This window comes from Apteryx mantelli, chromosome 22 (assembly GCF_036417845.1).
Source record: "Apteryx mantelli isolate bAptMan1 chromosome 22, bAptMan1.hap1, whole genome shotgun sequence".
NCBI classification, from domain to species: domain Eukaryota; kingdom Metazoa; phylum Chordata; class Aves; order Apterygiformes; family Apterygidae; genus Apteryx; species Apteryx mantelli.
Window position 1 is genome coordinate 12,155,875 of NC_089999.1, and position 18,466 is coordinate 12,174,340.

Genomic DNA, 18,466 nt, shown 5'->3' on the forward strand with positions numbered 1-18,466 from the left:
CATGCAGGCACATCCAGAAAGCTTTCTTTTACTTCAACTGGATTCACAAAATTTATAATCTGAAATGAAATAAGATTCTAAAATCTAGTAGGAACAAAAACAATGTAGCCTCAACTAATTCATCAAGTCCAAAGTCTCTCCTTGGTTTACGTGCAGTCTCTAGTGATGTCCATGGGAAACAGGTATGGAAACTAAAACAAACAAACAAACAAAAAAAAAAACAAAACCAAAAAAACCCCCCAAACATGACATATGCCTTGGTTTCATACAAATCACACACTAACATCTGATTTTGATGCTGTTTCTGTGGTCTTTAAGTTATATCTAAAATGATCATAGGTGGTATAGAGACCTGAGGTAATCACATGCTTGTCAGCATGCTTCAGGAATACTTCCTTTAAAATTAAAGTACACATTTTGAATGATTTACTTCATGCTACTTTTGGAACAACTGGTGCATTAGTTACATCATGTTATGCTTGATAAGCAGAATGTGACAGTCCTGGTTTAGGTCTGTATACAGCCACTTTCTGTCAAATTCAACAGGTTCAACTTTTTTTTCCTATCTTAAAGAGGTGATCTCACTTCCCTCAGAGGCTGGGTTCAGTATCACTATCAGGTGACTTGCTACAAAGAAAGTTTGTCATATAGTTGAACTCCAGCAACTGCTTATCAAGTTTTACAGCATGCATGTTCCTAAAATCTCTCTTACAGCGCATAGCTATGATTGTTGGTTCTAATTCTGCTGAAGCTTGACAATAAAGTGAAGACCAGATTTTCCTTTCAGACAGAATTCTTACAGCCACATTTAAAATAAACTGCATTCTGGTGATGTGCTCTATGCATTTTTAGTTGTGGCTATATGTTACTGAACAAAGTTCTGTGTTTAATGCTTTTTTTCAGCTTGTAAACTTCTGCAGGGGCATTCCATGCAAATTAAAACATCCTCTTTCACTCAGTTTTTCCCAGTCAATTTTTCTTTCTGTGTTATGACTGTTTCTGAGATTCTTATATGCATGAACATCATAAAATTATGCTAAAAAAACTGTAAACCAGGAGTTTAGCCAGCCTAACAGTTATTTCACAACACCAATTGACTTATAGATTTATTCATTCATTATTTGTAAATTGACCACAGTTTATTAGGTGCTTTATAGACATAAAGAAATCCATTCTCTGTATCTGCCTTTAATCTTAAAGGAATAGTTAGTACTGTAAGCAGGATATGAATTCTCCTCAGATCTTCCCAAGGTTGGATGACTGTTTTACTTGCTCTTTGCCTCACACTAGTCTGATAGCCTACTGCCTGGCTTGTTCTGCCCTGAAAGGTGCTGATTGCGTATTCAGGCTTCACTATTCCTCTCGGTTCCATTACAGGACAGGTAATGTTCCCTGGGCCTGATTCTAGCTTCTTTTTCTAAAGTTCCCATAGGGAACTACTCAAGTAAATGAACATTTAAGCCAGGCAGAGCTGGAATCTATGACATTACTTACAGTATGGAGTATCTTAAGACTATGTAACACTTTGAATACTCAGACTGAGCAGACTATCAGTTCTGTACCAAAGGACAACACATATATTATTCTTTCCTGAGTTAAAGAAAATTTTAAATGCAAGAACCTATGGTGAAATCCATCTGATGGCCATCTTTAAAGAATTATGGAAGAGGTAACTATTTCTATAATTCACTGACTTCAAAAGTATGTTTGACATTATTGTCGGGAAAATTATGTTAACCATGGATTACTGTTACAATCAAAGTATGTAGTGAGAAGTCAAGAGGCTTAGTAGTAAATTTTCAAAGCGGTGCGTGGGGATTTACCCGTTTGACTCCCATTAACGTCAATAGGAGTCGCGCGGCTAAATCCCTGTACACTGCTTTGAAAACTGACCCCTTAGTGTTGATGGACCTCTCTCTAAGAAGTTCCAGATGACCATGTAAGAATAGTAAAGAACTGTTTCAGCATGTGCCCTTGTTCATTATTGTTGTTTGTACACATCTGAAAGTATTTTAATTCCTATATTCAGTACTGTTTCCAGCATTCAGTATATAAAATATGGATTAAGATGGGTAAGTACTGAGTAATCTGATGAAACCATGTACATGTCCAGGTATATATAAGCTTCAAACACTTAACATACACTTGCAGCATCCAATGAACCTTACACAGTTAATTTTTATCCGCCCTGTCTATATTATTACATAAATAAGTTATGGGTAAAGAATATATTATATATTCCTTCCCTGATTTACTACATTGCTTATATGCAGTGATATAGCCCTTTAATGAAATGATACCTCTCCTGTTTCTATTTACCCCAATCAGTCTAATACTCAGAAATTAAATTTGCTTCCCTTTACCACTTAATCCTGTTTCCTGTAGGGAGCAGGAAGGGCAGGTTACAGTTTTAGGGAAACTTAGTTTCCCCTTTAAAAAGATCATGAACTGCAACTTCCATTAAAAACATCTTTTTTGCAATGGGAAAGTGATCCAGATTAGCTTGCAAACTGTTATGCCATGAAAAGTAAGAAGCAGACATGAAATTTCCGTTTTCATTGCTTGTGACTAATGCTAGCAAAACACAAATAGTCAATAAAATAGATGCAATATACTTGTTCAGTAACTTGCAGTTGACGACAGTTTGAAAATACAAAATAAAATAAAAAATTAGATAAACTAAAAATACAGTGTTCTTTTAGAAAATTTTAGAAAATCACTGAAACAGTGGGAGGGAAGGGAAGCTAGGCTTCTTTTAACTTAAAATGCTGAACAGAATAATTTGTGAAAATACTACAGCAAATACTGACACAGATGATATTCCTACACATCTGACAAGAAAGGAAAAGTCAAAGTGTACCTACAAAGTATTAGAAAGAGAGTATTTCTTGGTTCATAAGATGCTCAAATAAATACAAGCAGTTCCAAAATGCTGAAGAATCCAACAGAGGAACAAGACAACAGGGAAAATTCAACACTGAAAATGGAAATAGCTGTCCAAAAAACTGAAGAGAAAACCCAAAACTTTGCTCCCCCACCCAGAACTTTTTGCTTTGATGATGACTACTACAGGTCGGGTTTGTTAGTTCTGGGAAAACTGGTAAACTTTTTGCTTCCAGGGTTGCCTCTGAAACACTTATACAATCACTGATTAGGAAACACAGACAAGGAGATACATATGATCATGCTTATTGTGCTTATATTCTAATTGACTATAAAAATAAATGTTGTGATAGAGATAAATGCTAAAAAGAAGCCAAAACCAATAACAAAGTACTATGAAGGTGGGCAAAAGCTTCTTTTAATCTCTCTCTGATCGAGAAAACACTGGGTTATCACAACTATTAAATTCTAAAACAATCTCTGAAGGCAAGCCATGTTAGAATTAAAGGGAAATGTGTGCTTGGAATCTGTTTCATTTGGAAATGTTAAAACTATAATCATATATATATATATATATATATATATATTTTTAAGATCCACTGCAGTTTTAAATGTATTGTAAAAAATTCCAATCATGAAATCTTTTTTAAATTACCAAAATTCTGCTAAAAGATTTTACCTATATTTCTTACAGTTATCATATTTTGTTTATGTAGTATTCAGAGAGAATATCTATGTTAAGATGAACACTTAAGAATTAATTCTCTGAAATTCTGAAATGAGGTTTTCCATATAAAGAAAATCCTGTCCAAAATTTCAGAGAAATTATAAACTGTTCTACAAGGATATGTATTTTTAAATTACCTCTGAACAAATCCTTTGAAACTACTGATGCACAGATCCAGGAAGTTTTTTTAAAGCATGCTGTATTCTTTTATTATGCTGCAATAACGAAGTAGAATTCCGTGAAAAGAATATACTAGCTGAAGACAATTTCAAGCAGAAAGAATAATAATGGCAAATTGAGAGTCTAGAAAATACCAGAAATTATTTTCCCATCTGAATAATAAAGTTAAGCATATGTACTTAAGTAAGTACATGAAATCTCAGCTGTGTACAGGAGGTACACAAAATAGCAAAATAACAGCCTAATGCAGTTTCCCATCTTTAAGTATATTGCTCTAACAGCTAACAAAGAGTTATTGCAATACTCTTGCTGAGAATAGGGGGTTGGGGGAAAAACCTGGCAGAATCATTCAAACATAACAAGTCTTGTGATCAGGCACCTGATCAACCAAAAGGCTGCTTTTACATTCATTTAGCATAGATGGAACAGCCTCCTCCCATTTGCCTTCGCGGAGAAGATCTTTCTCAGTTCTACAACACCCACCTCAGTTGCCTTGACTTTTCATGAATTGTGTACACTATGCGATTGCTGCAGCTGCAGTTTTAAGCCCATAATATCCAGTTGACACAATTTTGTGGAAAGGCCATTATCTACAGTGTACAGGTACATCTGAAAAGCCAATAGTTTAGGCAACATTCATATATCAGTACACAAAAAGTATGGCAGTTTCAAATGTTAATCCACCCGCCATTGCTTGTTCCAACCCCTCTCCTGGTTTCACAGCACAGTAGCTCATATAAACTCAAGTGGGCTGCACCCACTCCAGGGGAAGGTCAGGTAGCTCTGTTGAGAAAGCCTCCAGCAGCAGATTAAGTGCAACTGGCCCACTTTGCTCTGAAGTGGATGAGGAACATGTAGGCTCTACCAGCATTGCTGCAGAACCAGGAAACCCCAGCAGAGACACAGTAATGAACAGCTGAGAGCACTAACTGCTTAACTTATTCCAGTTGAATTCACTTTTGACCATAGCCATAGAGAGATGTCACAGAAACAAAGCAAAAAGGCTTTGAACACCTCATAGCGATACGATAGCATAATTGTTGTTACAGAACAGGCTCTGGTTTTGATCAGTTTTATTATTTTAAATCAGGCTCCATTGTAATAGACCCTGAACATGCACGTAACAAGACACAGTTCTTGCCCCACAGAACATACTACACACACACACTATAGTTATGTACACATAGTACAGTAGGTACCATAACAACATATATTCTTTCACATTATAGAGACAATATGCTATTCTCTCTCTCTCTCTTTTGGCATGCGTGTGTGTGTGTATAAAAGTGTGCAAGAAGAAAAAACAAAAGACACAAGGCTGAGAATCAGTGGAACACTAAATATAATTTTTAGCCCCAGTTCATTACCCTTTTACCAGACCATAATGCTCTCTACTGCTCACAGAAAAAGCCTTGCGGTGTTATAAGACATGACCAGATCCTTTACTACAGCTGCTTGGTGCAATTCATATGGCAGTAGTTTGGCTATGTTTATGTGCACCATAGCTTGTTTTTAATAGTATCTGCCTTCATAGCACATATTCACACAGTATTTAACACACACACTACTCTTATTCTCAGTACTGCTTTCTACTGCATAATATGAACTAGTTGTATGTATGGAATTTTTATTTCCATCAATGGAATGTATATAAGGAATATAAAATAGGCAATAAAGAACTGTAATGCTGCTTAGAGACAAAAATCTTGCTCAGGGTGCATAACTTTCAGTAGAGGGAGCAGGAACTGCGAACATGATGTCAAAGAGTCTTCAGATTTATCTATATAAATTGTGTTATGATTTAGCCCAAACACACAGTGAAAAAGGTTAATCCCATCCCTTTGAAGACAATGAATAGTCAGGAAGTTTAACTTCTAATCAAGGCCATTTAAGTAAAACACAAGATATGTACAGCAGTTGGTCCAGAAATGGAAACCTGTTGCAACAGCCAAAAGTCAAAGGCAGCTATAAATACCGGCCTTAATCTTTTCAAGAATCCCTTAACAAAGTCTATAAAACTGGTATCTTCAGGCCTATCTCAAAAGCAAATTCTTACTCAGACATAAAATAACAGCCATGCAAGTATTACTTACTTGGAGAACAGTGCAGGAACAAAGAATGAGAACAGAGAGTACCGGTTCAGTAAAGGATCATTCTATATTTTTAAATTCTAAAATTGTGGAATATGAATTACATAGCATTTAGAATAAACAATTAATGAGACAGCAGAAGCCTCAGCTACATGCCCATTTTTCTGAGAGAGAAAAACACAATTTCCAGAAGTGGTCATAGTGGGATGAAGAAACACTGCATCATTCCTTTTAACACAACAGAAATGGTCTTTGATTATTTAAAAGTCAATTGCTAAGATCGGTCTTCAAAACCTCCTATTGGAGGCTTAATAGCCAAGAGGTGCAAGTACACTTACCAGCAACACTACAGTAAAGTAGAGACTTTTGTTTTAACAAAATCTATATTTATATGATTACATTTCCTATGGTTGAGGGCAGCTGTAATTAATGGATTTCCCTCCTTCCACTAATGCAGTCATTTGTCAATTTAAACACAGAATGTCCAATCAATTTTGATGTATTTAGTAAGCAATTTGTCAAAGAGTACTGCATACCAGTTAATATATTAATTCTTGTCATTGGCCTGCTTCTGACAACTGCAGGTCCTCTCCATAAAACTGGTCCTGATGAGCCAAAAGTCTTGCCTGGAATGTGAAGGTGCCCTTTCCACAGCCAGAGGAGAGAAATCGTAACTCATGTTATTCAATACCCTTTTCAGGCTGCTTTTGTTCTGATTTAGAGGGTTTTTTCTTTCATGTGTTAACTGCTGATGTTTCAGATATCTGACAGTAACTACAGTCCATTCCTCCAATGTAATGGAAAAGTGAATTCAAAGAGGAGAAGTAGGAGAAGAAAGACGACAAGTAGTATGAAATGAGGGTGTAAGAATTTCTGCTGGTATTTAAAATCATCTATTTTCATTACAATTCAATTATATAGCATGCACATGTCTGCATAAATTCAAATACACAAAAATGGAAGGTATGGAAGTTAGAAAAAGGAAACACAGGTTAAGTCAATCAGATACGCAAGACTTCAGGTTATAGCGATGGAGATAGAAGTATTCATTAGAAAGAAACCTGAATACAATCAGCTGATGGTCATGCACATACAGCACACCTTAACAACTCCTCTCAACAGTTTAAACTATTAAAAGCATCTTAATTCCTTAGGAGGAGTTAAGTGGAAGAATTAGTAGGAAGCCAGTAGTGTTTGAAGAACAAATAATGATCAATCTTGGAAATTCTCAGAAGTCAAGTTCTTTATATTGCAAGTTCCATGGGCCACAAGGAACCCTCCTATGTAGGCACGCAGTGCCTAGCACAACTCTCCTCCCACTGTCAGGTCTACTAGGAACGACAGTCTAACTATACCAGAGGATACTATTTGCATTATAGGGAAAACACATGAAGAACAATAAAATGTGACTACCCTTCCTTCCTTCAATGTCATGGAATTTAGGAGCTGTCCAGAACACACACAAATAAAGAGGGAATACCAGTAGAGTATAGACGTAAATAAAGGTAAAATACTGCATGTTAAACCTGACAAGGATACGGGAGAAACCTCTAGCACCTATGACAAACACCTAACATGGAAGATATGAAGTCTACAATATACCTGAGGCTCTGCAGAATGAATTCCAAAAAAAAAGAAAAAAAAAAAGTTTGAAACCTGCTCCATCAGAAGCTAAGAAGATTCTTGGTACTTGATATTTTTATTCTGACCAACTGCAAAAAGCCTGAAAGAGTTAGGAGCAGGATATTGATGCTTCCTGTAGGCCAGCAGGTTAGGGAGTTTAAAATGCAGGTCATTTGCAAGGCATGAACTTGCAGAAAGGTCCAGATCTCTCACTACCCACTTTCTCACTTGTCTGCAACAGACAAGGCTGTGATAAAGCACTCAGGTAGATATGAACTGCATACTTTGTTCCAGGTTTTGGCAGCAGATGTCACAGATGACCTCAAAGCAATGAAACAGCTGTGCTAATCCACTTACAAATACCCTGGGGATAAAGGTCTTGGACATTTGTACAAAATATTTCTTCAAACAATGGTTCCTAGTTACTTCCTTATTAGCTGTGAATATCACTCTACAATCCTTTCAAAAATACAGTTAAAAGCTGAACTGTGCATAAAGAACTAAATGTAGTATTTTTAAAACATTCTCTTTTTATCACAAGAACTTACTGGCCTACTTCAAACTTTCCAGAGACTAAAGATTTTGATATTGCGTCTTGGCATCAAACTGCCTATTTATGAAAACCTGCAAAGTACAGCCCTCCGAGCAGACTGCCAGACGCTTCATTGTGCTCGCCGGCTGCTGACAGAGGTACTCTGTGCTAAAAAGCACACTGAGTATTTTTCAGTGACCCCAGGGGCAAAGGTCACTTATTATAAATGGATAATGAGACCTAATGCAATGTTCTGAGTGTGGACAAAGAAAGGGTCTATCCATAGCCCCTTGTGACTTGGTCATTCAGGCTTTTATTTCCCCTGCACACTTAATGGAGCCAAACAATTGGCAGAAATGCTATACAGAAACTGAGAGAAACTGCTGTATTCTGACTCTGATAGACAGATACAAATAGTGACCCTGAAATGGCGCCAGAATTCCTTTTACCACTAACGTGGCAGACACAGATGTAACATTCACCCGAAACCCCTATTTAGCCATTTGCTGGCAATTAAACTTACTGACGGAAGTGATAGCACATCAAACCACAGGCTTCAGCTAATGTCAGCCCATTACATTACTACAGGTAAGCAGAGCCAGATAGCTTTTCCCCTATTAAATATATGCTCAGATGGAGTTAACAGGTGTTCTGGGCTTTTTGTGTGAATCTTGTTCTGAGTAATTGACTCAGTTTTTTCAGAAACTTCGTGGAGTATTTTCAGATGAAATAATTCCAGAAAACAAACATAACCTAAAAGAACATTAGATATATAGAAATTTCTCTGTTAACGCTACTTTTACTGTCTACTCTCTAGATTTCGTCTTCAGTGTTTATTACTCTGTTTTTCTCTACATTTCACACTTAAGTGAATTAAAACCCAAATGAAAATTTTTAACAAGAATTCAAACAATGCAAATTCATTATTTGCCAGAATTTAGCCATCAATGAACTTTTCCTTCTTCAAAAAGTTTCAGTACAAAAACATTTGAAACACATAGTGTTTGGGCTGCTAATGAAATACACAGAGTGAATCGCATCCATCCCTGATTTCAGCTGGTGAGATGAGTGTGATCCATATATATAAACATTAATGTTCTCACAAGGGTTTTAGTTCTGACTGTATCTATGTAATGCATTACTTTTAATTTCAACAGAAACTAAAAAGCATACAAACTACTACAAAATTTCAAAAATTCTCCAGACAGCATTCTGTGCTACAGTAACTGCAAATAATATGCAAGAATTTATGTATTTATATTCCTGACAGTCTGCAGGGGAAATACCTGAAAGCAGCAGGAATGAGAAAGACACCTACGACTAGAGCAGAGGATTTTGGGGATGGGGCAGAGGGAAGGAAACGTGTCCTGAACAGGCGAGCTGCAAGGATTCACGAACACAGCCAGCATTTGTGCATTAAGTTAGTTTTGGCCAGCATTTCAAGACTACTCAGTATTGTTGTTCTCCCTGAAGACACTATATGTTTGACAGTCTGGTTAGATAAATCTGCAAAGCAAAAGCCTTGACAGCCCTGAAGAACAACAGACCTGCACAACAATGGACAGTATCCTTTTATCCTAATGCTTTCTCTTACACAGGTATTTTCACTACTAAACAGGACAACAGGACATATATTACAGAAAAGTGATGAAATAGGGTCTTAAATCCATCCCCTGTGGTGGTATGAAAGAGCTGATGCTTTTCCTTGCAAACATGCCTAGCTAAACCTGAATTCTTGAAACGCTGCAGCTTCTATGAATTAAATGTGCCTTTTTTATCCCATTACTCTAAGTTATTTAATGCCATCACCAGCAGCAGATGCATATGCAAAAGATGATACAAATACAATATAATACAAATGACACAAATACAAAAATGAACTATCAGCACCATGAGCAGACCTTAAAGCAGCAGTTACCTTAAGCTACATTATGAAATCAGACCAATACTCTAGAGTTAATAGGACCTATTAAAGGCTTTGATAAAAACTAGATATATCCCCTACAGCTCAGCTCTCTATTTGCTGACCTGATGGTAGTCAATGCTTCAAAATATTTACTTGAAAATTTAAGTATAGGCTTGGACACCTAACTTTAGACATACTCAATTGCAGACAGTAATCTGTTTTTAAACTTGTATCATAAATATTATACAACCAACATGCATCCTTGCAACAACCCTTCATCTCAAAGCAGAACTCATATGCGAAAGTAAAATAATGCAGGAATGTAGCAAAAATTTCTGGCTGAAAGACACAGCTAACACAGTTTTGTGCAGTGTCAACCCACTCTTCCTATTTTTTTCTACCTTGTGACCTTTCTTCCTTTTTCCATGCAGCAATACTTCAAAACAATCTTTTTTAATAAAATAAGTTACATTTCTAATAAAACTGTTATTAGCGTCTATGAGGAAAACGGTCTTCAATGAAGTCTAGCAACCTACACTGTAACAATCATCTCTGAAGTCTGACATTTCCAAACTCTTGGAGAATTTGAGAAATGAATTTATTTTGTCCTGTACTTTTTATTCAAATAAAATCTTTAAAATTGATTCTTCCTTGAGTTCATAAAACAGAGTAAATCAAGCCTCATTGTTTGTAAAGACCTCGTATTTATGTTCTGCGTTCATTAGCATTTGTTCCTTACTATGAATTTTTCAGTTTATTTCTTCGGATAGCAAAAAGGTTTCCTGTACTTGAGAAAGCAGTACTAATTTAAAACACATTTATTTTCATCATTGCAACTAGATAATCCAATGATACCCACAGTAAAAGACAATATACTGGGAGGAATTGGCTACAAAATACTGGATTAACCTGTTTACTCTCTATGTTAAGGAAATATCACATTATACACCACACTTTTTTTTTTTTTTTTTAGTTTTCACCTATAAAAAAGCTGCAGCAATTAGTAAAAAACTCTAGATTTCTCCAGCAAGAATTTAACGTAAAGATTTCCAACACTGCAAAAGAAAGCCTCAGCCTAAATTAAGATTTTATTTTCTTGACTAGGGTGAAATTTATCCTAACTAATGAAGCACAGAATCTAGACAGCACTTCAATTCTGCTTACACTCAGTTTAGAACTAGCATTGTCCTTCTGCACACTAATAATCCAGAAACTGTAATTAAATGGTACTATATTTGCAAGTAAAAAAACATTTTAAAGTTGTTGCAATGAACAAATCTGTTTATGAAAGAACATTCTCATTCAAATAGAAAATTGCACCTATCAGTCTGTACCATATTTATTTTCTTTGTGGATCATGCGTTAGCACTCTTCCTTTCCCACTCCTTTTGGCAAGACAAGCCATTTCCCTCCATATCCAATGACAGCATTGTTTTCATATTACAATCTCCCAAGTATTTTCAGGGACAATGTCATTCCACCCACATATTGAAATAAAACAAATGAAGACCCCATAATCACAATTCTATTTTTACTTGTAAGTGTGAACAATTACAGAAAAAGAAATTCACAGGTGGCTTATATTTGAATGATCAGAATTAAATATGTCAATCATGCATATGAACAAATACTCAATACAGCAGATATAGTTAAAAGTAAGGAATAAACGGTAAGTGGATTTTTAGCCTTGTGAGTATTTTCTCAGCCAAAAAAATTACAGAGGTTGTCTAACCTTGTAGGCTTCCACAACATTTTCAGCTCTGAGAGCATGCAACAGATGGACAGGTAAAAGCAACAGATCTAATCTGGCGCCAATGCTGCTTTTACCAGTCCCATTCAGACATATTGTCTTTTGGCCCAGATGTCCACTTTCTGCATTTCAAATGCCTCAGTCACAGAACGTGCTGGCGTTAGCTGCACTGACAACTGAGCACAGGGTCTAGTTTTCCCATGAGTACCTTTACGTATGCCAAGAGTTGTTCCCTTGTGAAACTTTAACATGACTTTATCACTTTGATCTTGACTACACCTTAGATAAAAACAAAAAAGACTTGCTCTTTACTATTAATAGCCATCTCCTTTCTGAATGATCAAAACAAAAAGAATATATATATATGTGTGTGTGTGCACGCACATGTGTGTATATAAATATACATAAAGGTATATAAGTATGTATGTATGTATGTATATAAAATGTTTCTGCATACACAATGCAATACACATTGGCTCCCTGAAATGATGCGGCTGGATAGCGCACAGAACGAAGCAGGTGGGCAGACATCCCTGGAAATGATGCCAAGGTTCCGGAGGGAAGCAGCTGCTTGAGATTCTGGCTGAAACTAGCCCAGCAATCAGGAATTCCAGGGGAGTGGGAAAATGCAGATGCACTCAGTTGTCACTAAGTATCAAATTCATGAGAGGAAATGGCTAAAAGCAAGAGAAGAAACGAGGTGAAGAAACCCTGAAGACTTTAGCACATGTAATGGGTCACACTTGCAAGGCCTGCCAAACGCTCGCTTTTTGGGGTATATGATGCCTCATTTACTGCTTTGATTCCGATCAAAAAGAAACGGTACCTGTTACTCTACCATTAAGAATATAGTTGATTACATGAATCCCTGTTCTGAGGGGGAATTTGTATTGAAATAAATGTATGTTCCTGACAAACTCCTGGTGCACAGATGCTCTCAGTTCTAAGCTTCTGCCATTGTAGATGTGCCTACTGCTTCCCCACTTTTTCAGTACATACACCACTTCCCTTTCCTAACTCCTCGCCTTCTCCAGTAAATAATGGTTATTGCATGGCTGGAAAGAAAACAAAGCATTCACAATTAAGGATGAGTTATATTATATAACATGCATTTACTCAACATAAGTTAGCATTCAGGAGGTACCCTACACTGTCCAGATGATGTCCCTTTTACTATAGTTTACTGTATTTTAATACAATGTATTTTGGTGCATTATTAAAAAAACCTGAATATTAATATGCATTATAAACTTTCTGAACATACTTATAGATTGTTCCATATGTCCATGGTATCGGTATAATGGCATATGCATTTATTTCGCATAAAGATGCATACATTTTTTAACATGTAAAACAACTTGCAGTTGGCTCGGTTGCCAAGAAACATCAAGAAAAGTTTAGAATTTTAAAAGATGGAAGATTCAAAGCTAGTAAACTGTATGATAAACCTGATCACCAAAATTCCACATCCTATAAAATTATCCAGAGAAAAAGAAAAAAGCTATTATCCTTTTCTGGACTTTTGTCATGTAAACTTAACCACATATTTTCATTAAAAAAAATTCTGTATTGAACCTCAGCTTTTTAAGATGTATTTTAACCTGTAGCAAAATTTTATAGCTGAGTTATAAATGGCTACTTTTTATCAGTGTGGAAATTTATAATGGAAAGCCATGGAAATATTTTACCTATCCCAATACACTGCTACATTTCTAAAATTAACCTATTGCATCTTTCATGGTAAGTTGTCTCTAAATCTTTGTCGCATTTCATTGATGTCTTGCACAAAAACTCTGCCTTGCTAGCACATTCATAACAAATTTTTAGAAATTCTCCTGGACAACGGCTGCTGTCTTGTTCCAATAATGCATGTTGAAAAACTGTTTCAGAAAGTCACATTCCTAGCTTAAAATTTGTACATATGACAAGACAAAGAGTTCTAAGCTACTTACAGCCAGCGAGAAGATACTGGTAGTACTGTACTGCATCTGCAGCCAGGAGCAGTGGATGGTTTGCATTAAATGGTGGTTGGAGCTCATTCCACTGAGGAGTTCTGAGGTAAAACACAAGACTATTAATATTTAGGCTAATGCAAAGAATGTAAATCAGTGTTTCTGTCATCACATGTAATTATCTATACTAGCTCACAAAATGTTTGCAATTATTTAAATTAGCTTGTTCAAACACTGAAATATACCACAGACAGTTGAACAGCATGACCACTTCGCACAGATTGTGAAGAAAAGACAAAACTCCTTTGATGACTGCAGTATATATTGCACAAAAAATGATGAAGGCAGTTTAGATTAACTTAGTAAATATGTTTAGGACCATCGTATGTCATGCTAACATTATTTAATATTAAGACACAACAGAACCCAGGGAACTTTTTCTTCTGTTAACTAGCATTGCTTCGATACTGTAAAGTCAATTGAGCATTTATAAACTGTGAAAATAAAGCTGTGTAAAGTTATGGACTATTGATCCAATTAGAATTTTCAATTCCACTACAACCTACTCATTTCAACAATAATGGTCTAGAAGTCTGTGTTGTAATTTTAATTAGGGTGGGCCATTCCTAAATAGCTTGGTAAATCAAGTATTGATCAATATAGTCCAGCAATGAGCAGCACTAAGGAATATAGGAGCCAAGAAAAATCGATAGAAAAATATTTTAAAATGTCAAAAGCACTGACAACAGTTTCTCATCAATTTTTGTTTACTTTCTTCCACATGTCAGGAATAATTTCTGCAACTATCTTGAGAAATGCTACCTTCAGCTACTTCCAGGATAACTTGCCTGATGCAATGCTTTATCTTGGAAGCCTCATGTGTGTCTTGTGGCAGAATTCTGTATTTTAACACTATTAAAATAATTGTTTCTCTTTATATAAAGAACTAAATTACAACCTGATCATTTAAAATCATTAGTTGATAAGGCTCTCTACTGATCTAAAACATGTTCATGTAGATCCAGGTCTACAAAAGTATTTAAATGGTTAGCTCCATTTAGACACTTAAGCACTAACAGAACTACACGAAAACTTAGTCTTAAATTTGCTATGAGGAGTCCTCTCTTTCAATGGAAAATCGTAGGACTCTGTAGAGCATAAAAACACGGCTGAAAATCATGATGCAGTTCATTCTTCCCCTTCCAAGAAAAGCTCATGATAGTTTTCTGGACAAGAATAAAGAGAAGAAAAAGTAAGGGAATGAGCTACCTAACCAAAGTCCAGCTGGCTCTTGGGCACGTCGCCATTTCCAAGGGCGTGTCATCACTAATCTTGGGAGCAGTGCTGAGTGGACGTGGTTCCAATACGTGTTCCACCAGGCTACCATAACAACTGATAATATACAATGATTCCACTACAAACTGTTTTGATTGATCTATTTGCAAGAAGAAAGAGAAAATCTTATTAACAGCAGATCAGAATCACAAAAAAAGTATTTACAGCAACAGTAGATACCTAATTCTTTTAAGTCTCTTGCCTTTATACGCTTGTCATTAAAAATGTGAATTAAAAGAAGGGAAGGGCTGGACAAAGAGAAAAGTGTACAAATCACAATTAATTTTCACCTTGTTTACAAAAATATAAATACCACATGTACAAGTAGGTAGAACAGAGTTTCTCAAAGTGCGTTTGGGTAGTTACACATTGCTAAAGGTATGTCTATACAGTCACTGCAGTAAAAGTGTTTCACCCTTACAGCACTGCTTTTTCTGGGAAATTTCACATGTTATCTTTGCATTGAGCCACCAGAAAGTTTCTTTTCTGTCATTGTAACATAAAAGATCAATGGCTCATTCAGCTAATTTAAATTTCTTGTAAATTGTCTTTTTTTTTTTTTTTTAAACCTAAAGCACCGCAACTGCACATTCCCAAAAAATCTCCATTGTCGCTGAGTTTAAGGAACAAAATAAATATGCACCATCTGCTCACAAATCACCACAAAATGAGGCAAAAAATAGAGAACTTAAATTTAAATCCAATTCTATTTTTGTAGTATACAAACCTTTTTCTCTTTTCAGACCAGGATTGTTTGCAAACCAGGATCTTGATGATCCAAAGACTGCAGCGACACAGAACTCTCCTCCCACAGATTTACTGGGCGAAATTTGTGGAGCTGGCTTGGTTTTGCTTCAAGAAAGAACAAAATAAAATTATGACAGTTAATTCTCAAAAATTAAGATGCCCCTTGCTTAAAAGTCATTCTAAGATATTAATTCAGAAGGGTTAGTTCCCAAAAGATTTAGTAGGGTTTATAGACACTTGGAGTTTCTCGATAATAGGTCCCAAATTCCCCTTGACCATTGAACGCATTAACTTTAAGAGGAGTACTGTCTAATAATGCAGAATTTTTCTGACTGTTTGAAAGACCCCATATTTAACATCTGCATTCAATACAAACAACTTACAAAGTGAATACAGACATTTGTATTCATCTTAAGTCCTTTGAGAATGAAAATCCAGATTCTGGGTCAGTCATTCTAGTTGGTTGCCATTTTCTTGCATTTTTAAAGATACCTACGAATACATCTAACATGGACTGCTGATCAGTTATAACCTGGCACAGTGCTGATGTCACTGAAACTACTAAGATATATGCAACACGGGCAAAAGGGTAAGGAAACAACATGCAGAGGATACAAGGAAATGGAAACAAAGCATAGACACATGTGTTATGTTAAAACAAATCAGTAATTTTATCATATAAAATTAGATTAACAAACATTCTCTTCTGAAACACCACAATGTGCATGTAGCAGGTATAGGGGTTTATAATTATGTTTAATGGAAACATCATTTGTTGCTTTAATTTTCTTCTTCTTTTTCTTAAAAACAAGGCTTCAAATAGCTTGTAATAGGTGAAATCAATCACTCAAAAGCAAAACTATATACAGGAATCTAAGGATAATAAAACTCTGACATATTCTATTTTATATAAATTCAAAATAATTTTCAGAGCATTGTCCATTTTTTCAATTCATTAAACCAAGATTTCATCCTTTGCTTAGTAGAAAAGATGTTTGAGAGGTTCACCCAGGATTCCTCCTTCTCCACATTTCAGTTTTTTCAACTGATTATTTAATCTCCTTCTTTATCCAGTTTCACTGCTTCACTTGCTACCTCACCCTCCTTTGCTTTTTTCGTCTATTAATTTCTTGTTCCACAGTATATCATCCTGTGATTATATTGTCATGTTATATTATTTGTTTTTAAGTAATGCTCTTCAATCCTAACAAATAAGTGTGTGAGCGCTTGCATATATGTGTGTGTGCGTGTGTGTGCAAATATATTATCATGAACTGAAGGGGCAGAGAAATATTTAAAAATAGCTGTCAGCAATTCAAACACTATGCATAATTATATTTGCACTTAATTCATACTACTCTTTTTTTGTTAATTACAAGTTACTTGTACGCAGTTAAGTGGCTCAACTGAATGAACCTACAGGGATATTAAAGTGAGAACAAATTATGAATCAACATAATGTAAAAATAACATAAGAAAAGCAAGTTAAACAAAAATTATTGTATGAGCTAGGCTCCTCTGAAACTTCTGCACCTGGGCTGCCCAGAGACCTATGTCTTGGTCCTCTAAAGCTCAATCCTGATCTCATTGAAATATATGGCAAAATTGACACTGATTTCAAACACTTAATTTCTTTCCAACACCTAGATACAGTAAATGACATGGGGAAAACATGAACGTCATTAAAAACACAGTCACCATGATTACTGTCATGCAACCTGAAACACTGAAAATTGCCTTCAACCTGAACTCAACCTAAAGCAAATACTTTTTGTAACATACACTTACGAAAACGGGAGAAAAGACTGATTGTTTGCATTCACACCGTATTTGCAGAAAGGTTTCTGCAAGGACTTTACAGAAATTGTTATAGAGCTTCTAACACCTCGTGAGACACTACTCTGCTGCTTTTACAGATGGACCCACTGAGGCACAGCAGGACTAAGCGACTTGCCATTAATCACACACATAGCAAGCCAGCGGTCACAGGTTTCATTTACAAAAAGGCCTTGCAAAAGAAATTCCATTACATTGACCAGAGTCAATGGAAAGATTGAGACAGATTTTAGCAGATTTAGATCAGTCCTGAAGCTCTCGTACATACATGAGAAACTAGAACGCCACAAAAGAGCAAATATAATTTAGTCAGTAACTCTGGTATTGAAGCATCACAAAGCACCCAATATCCAACTGTTACAACTACCATTGCAAATTACTTGGTCAAAAATCTGTGTTCCAAAAAGTTGCCAACTATAAATATATTACCTTGTTTCCAGTGGCACTTCACAACTATATTAGAATATTTAAATTGATATTAATATATTAAGTACTTTAGCAGCTCAGAAAAATTCAGTATAGATTTATTTCACTTTGAAATACTCATCTGTCACAGAAACAGTATTTTTAGCCAGTTCTGTAACAAACAACGTATCAATAACTATTTTTAGTTCTCACCTTCCAAATATATTCATACATTATATATGACCAGTATTCCTACAGAAATGAAAATGTACATGTATGCACTAGAGTCCTGTTACTTACTGATCTATACTTCAATCAATAAATGATTGTATTTAATATAGAACAATATTATCCAAAAAGACAATGCTACCCCTCAATCAATACAAACAATAAGTACAGATATGATTCAGCTATATTCATTTTCTCTTATAAGACACTTGTGAAGAGAATAATCTATGATTCACATATTCTGAACATTTATACAATACAATGTGAGATTA

The 18,466-nt window shown here is 35.6% G+C and overlaps 1 protein-coding gene across 14 annotated transcripts in view; it reads right to left on the reverse strand.

The window, feature by feature from the left end:
- BCAS3 (BCAS3 microtubule associated cell migration factor) overlaps positions 1-18,466 on the reverse strand; it is a 385,407-nt gene that overhangs the window by 211,317 nt on the left and 155,624 nt on the right. For all 14 annotated transcript variants that reach the window (XR_010886230.1, XR_010886231.1, XM_067309862.1 and 11 more), the window contains 3 exons: positions 15,706-15,830; positions 14,913-15,078; positions 13,644-13,744 (listed from right to left, as the gene is read on the reverse strand). Coding sequence is in view for 12 of the 14 variants with exons in the window: in XM_067309862.1 (XP_067165963.1) it covers positions 13,644-13,744; positions 14,913-15,078; positions 15,706-15,830 (392 nt within the window). In the remaining 2 variants the exon portion in view is untranslated. The remainder of the gene's footprint in view (positions 1-13,643; positions 13,745-14,912; positions 15,079-15,705; positions 15,831-18,466) is intronic.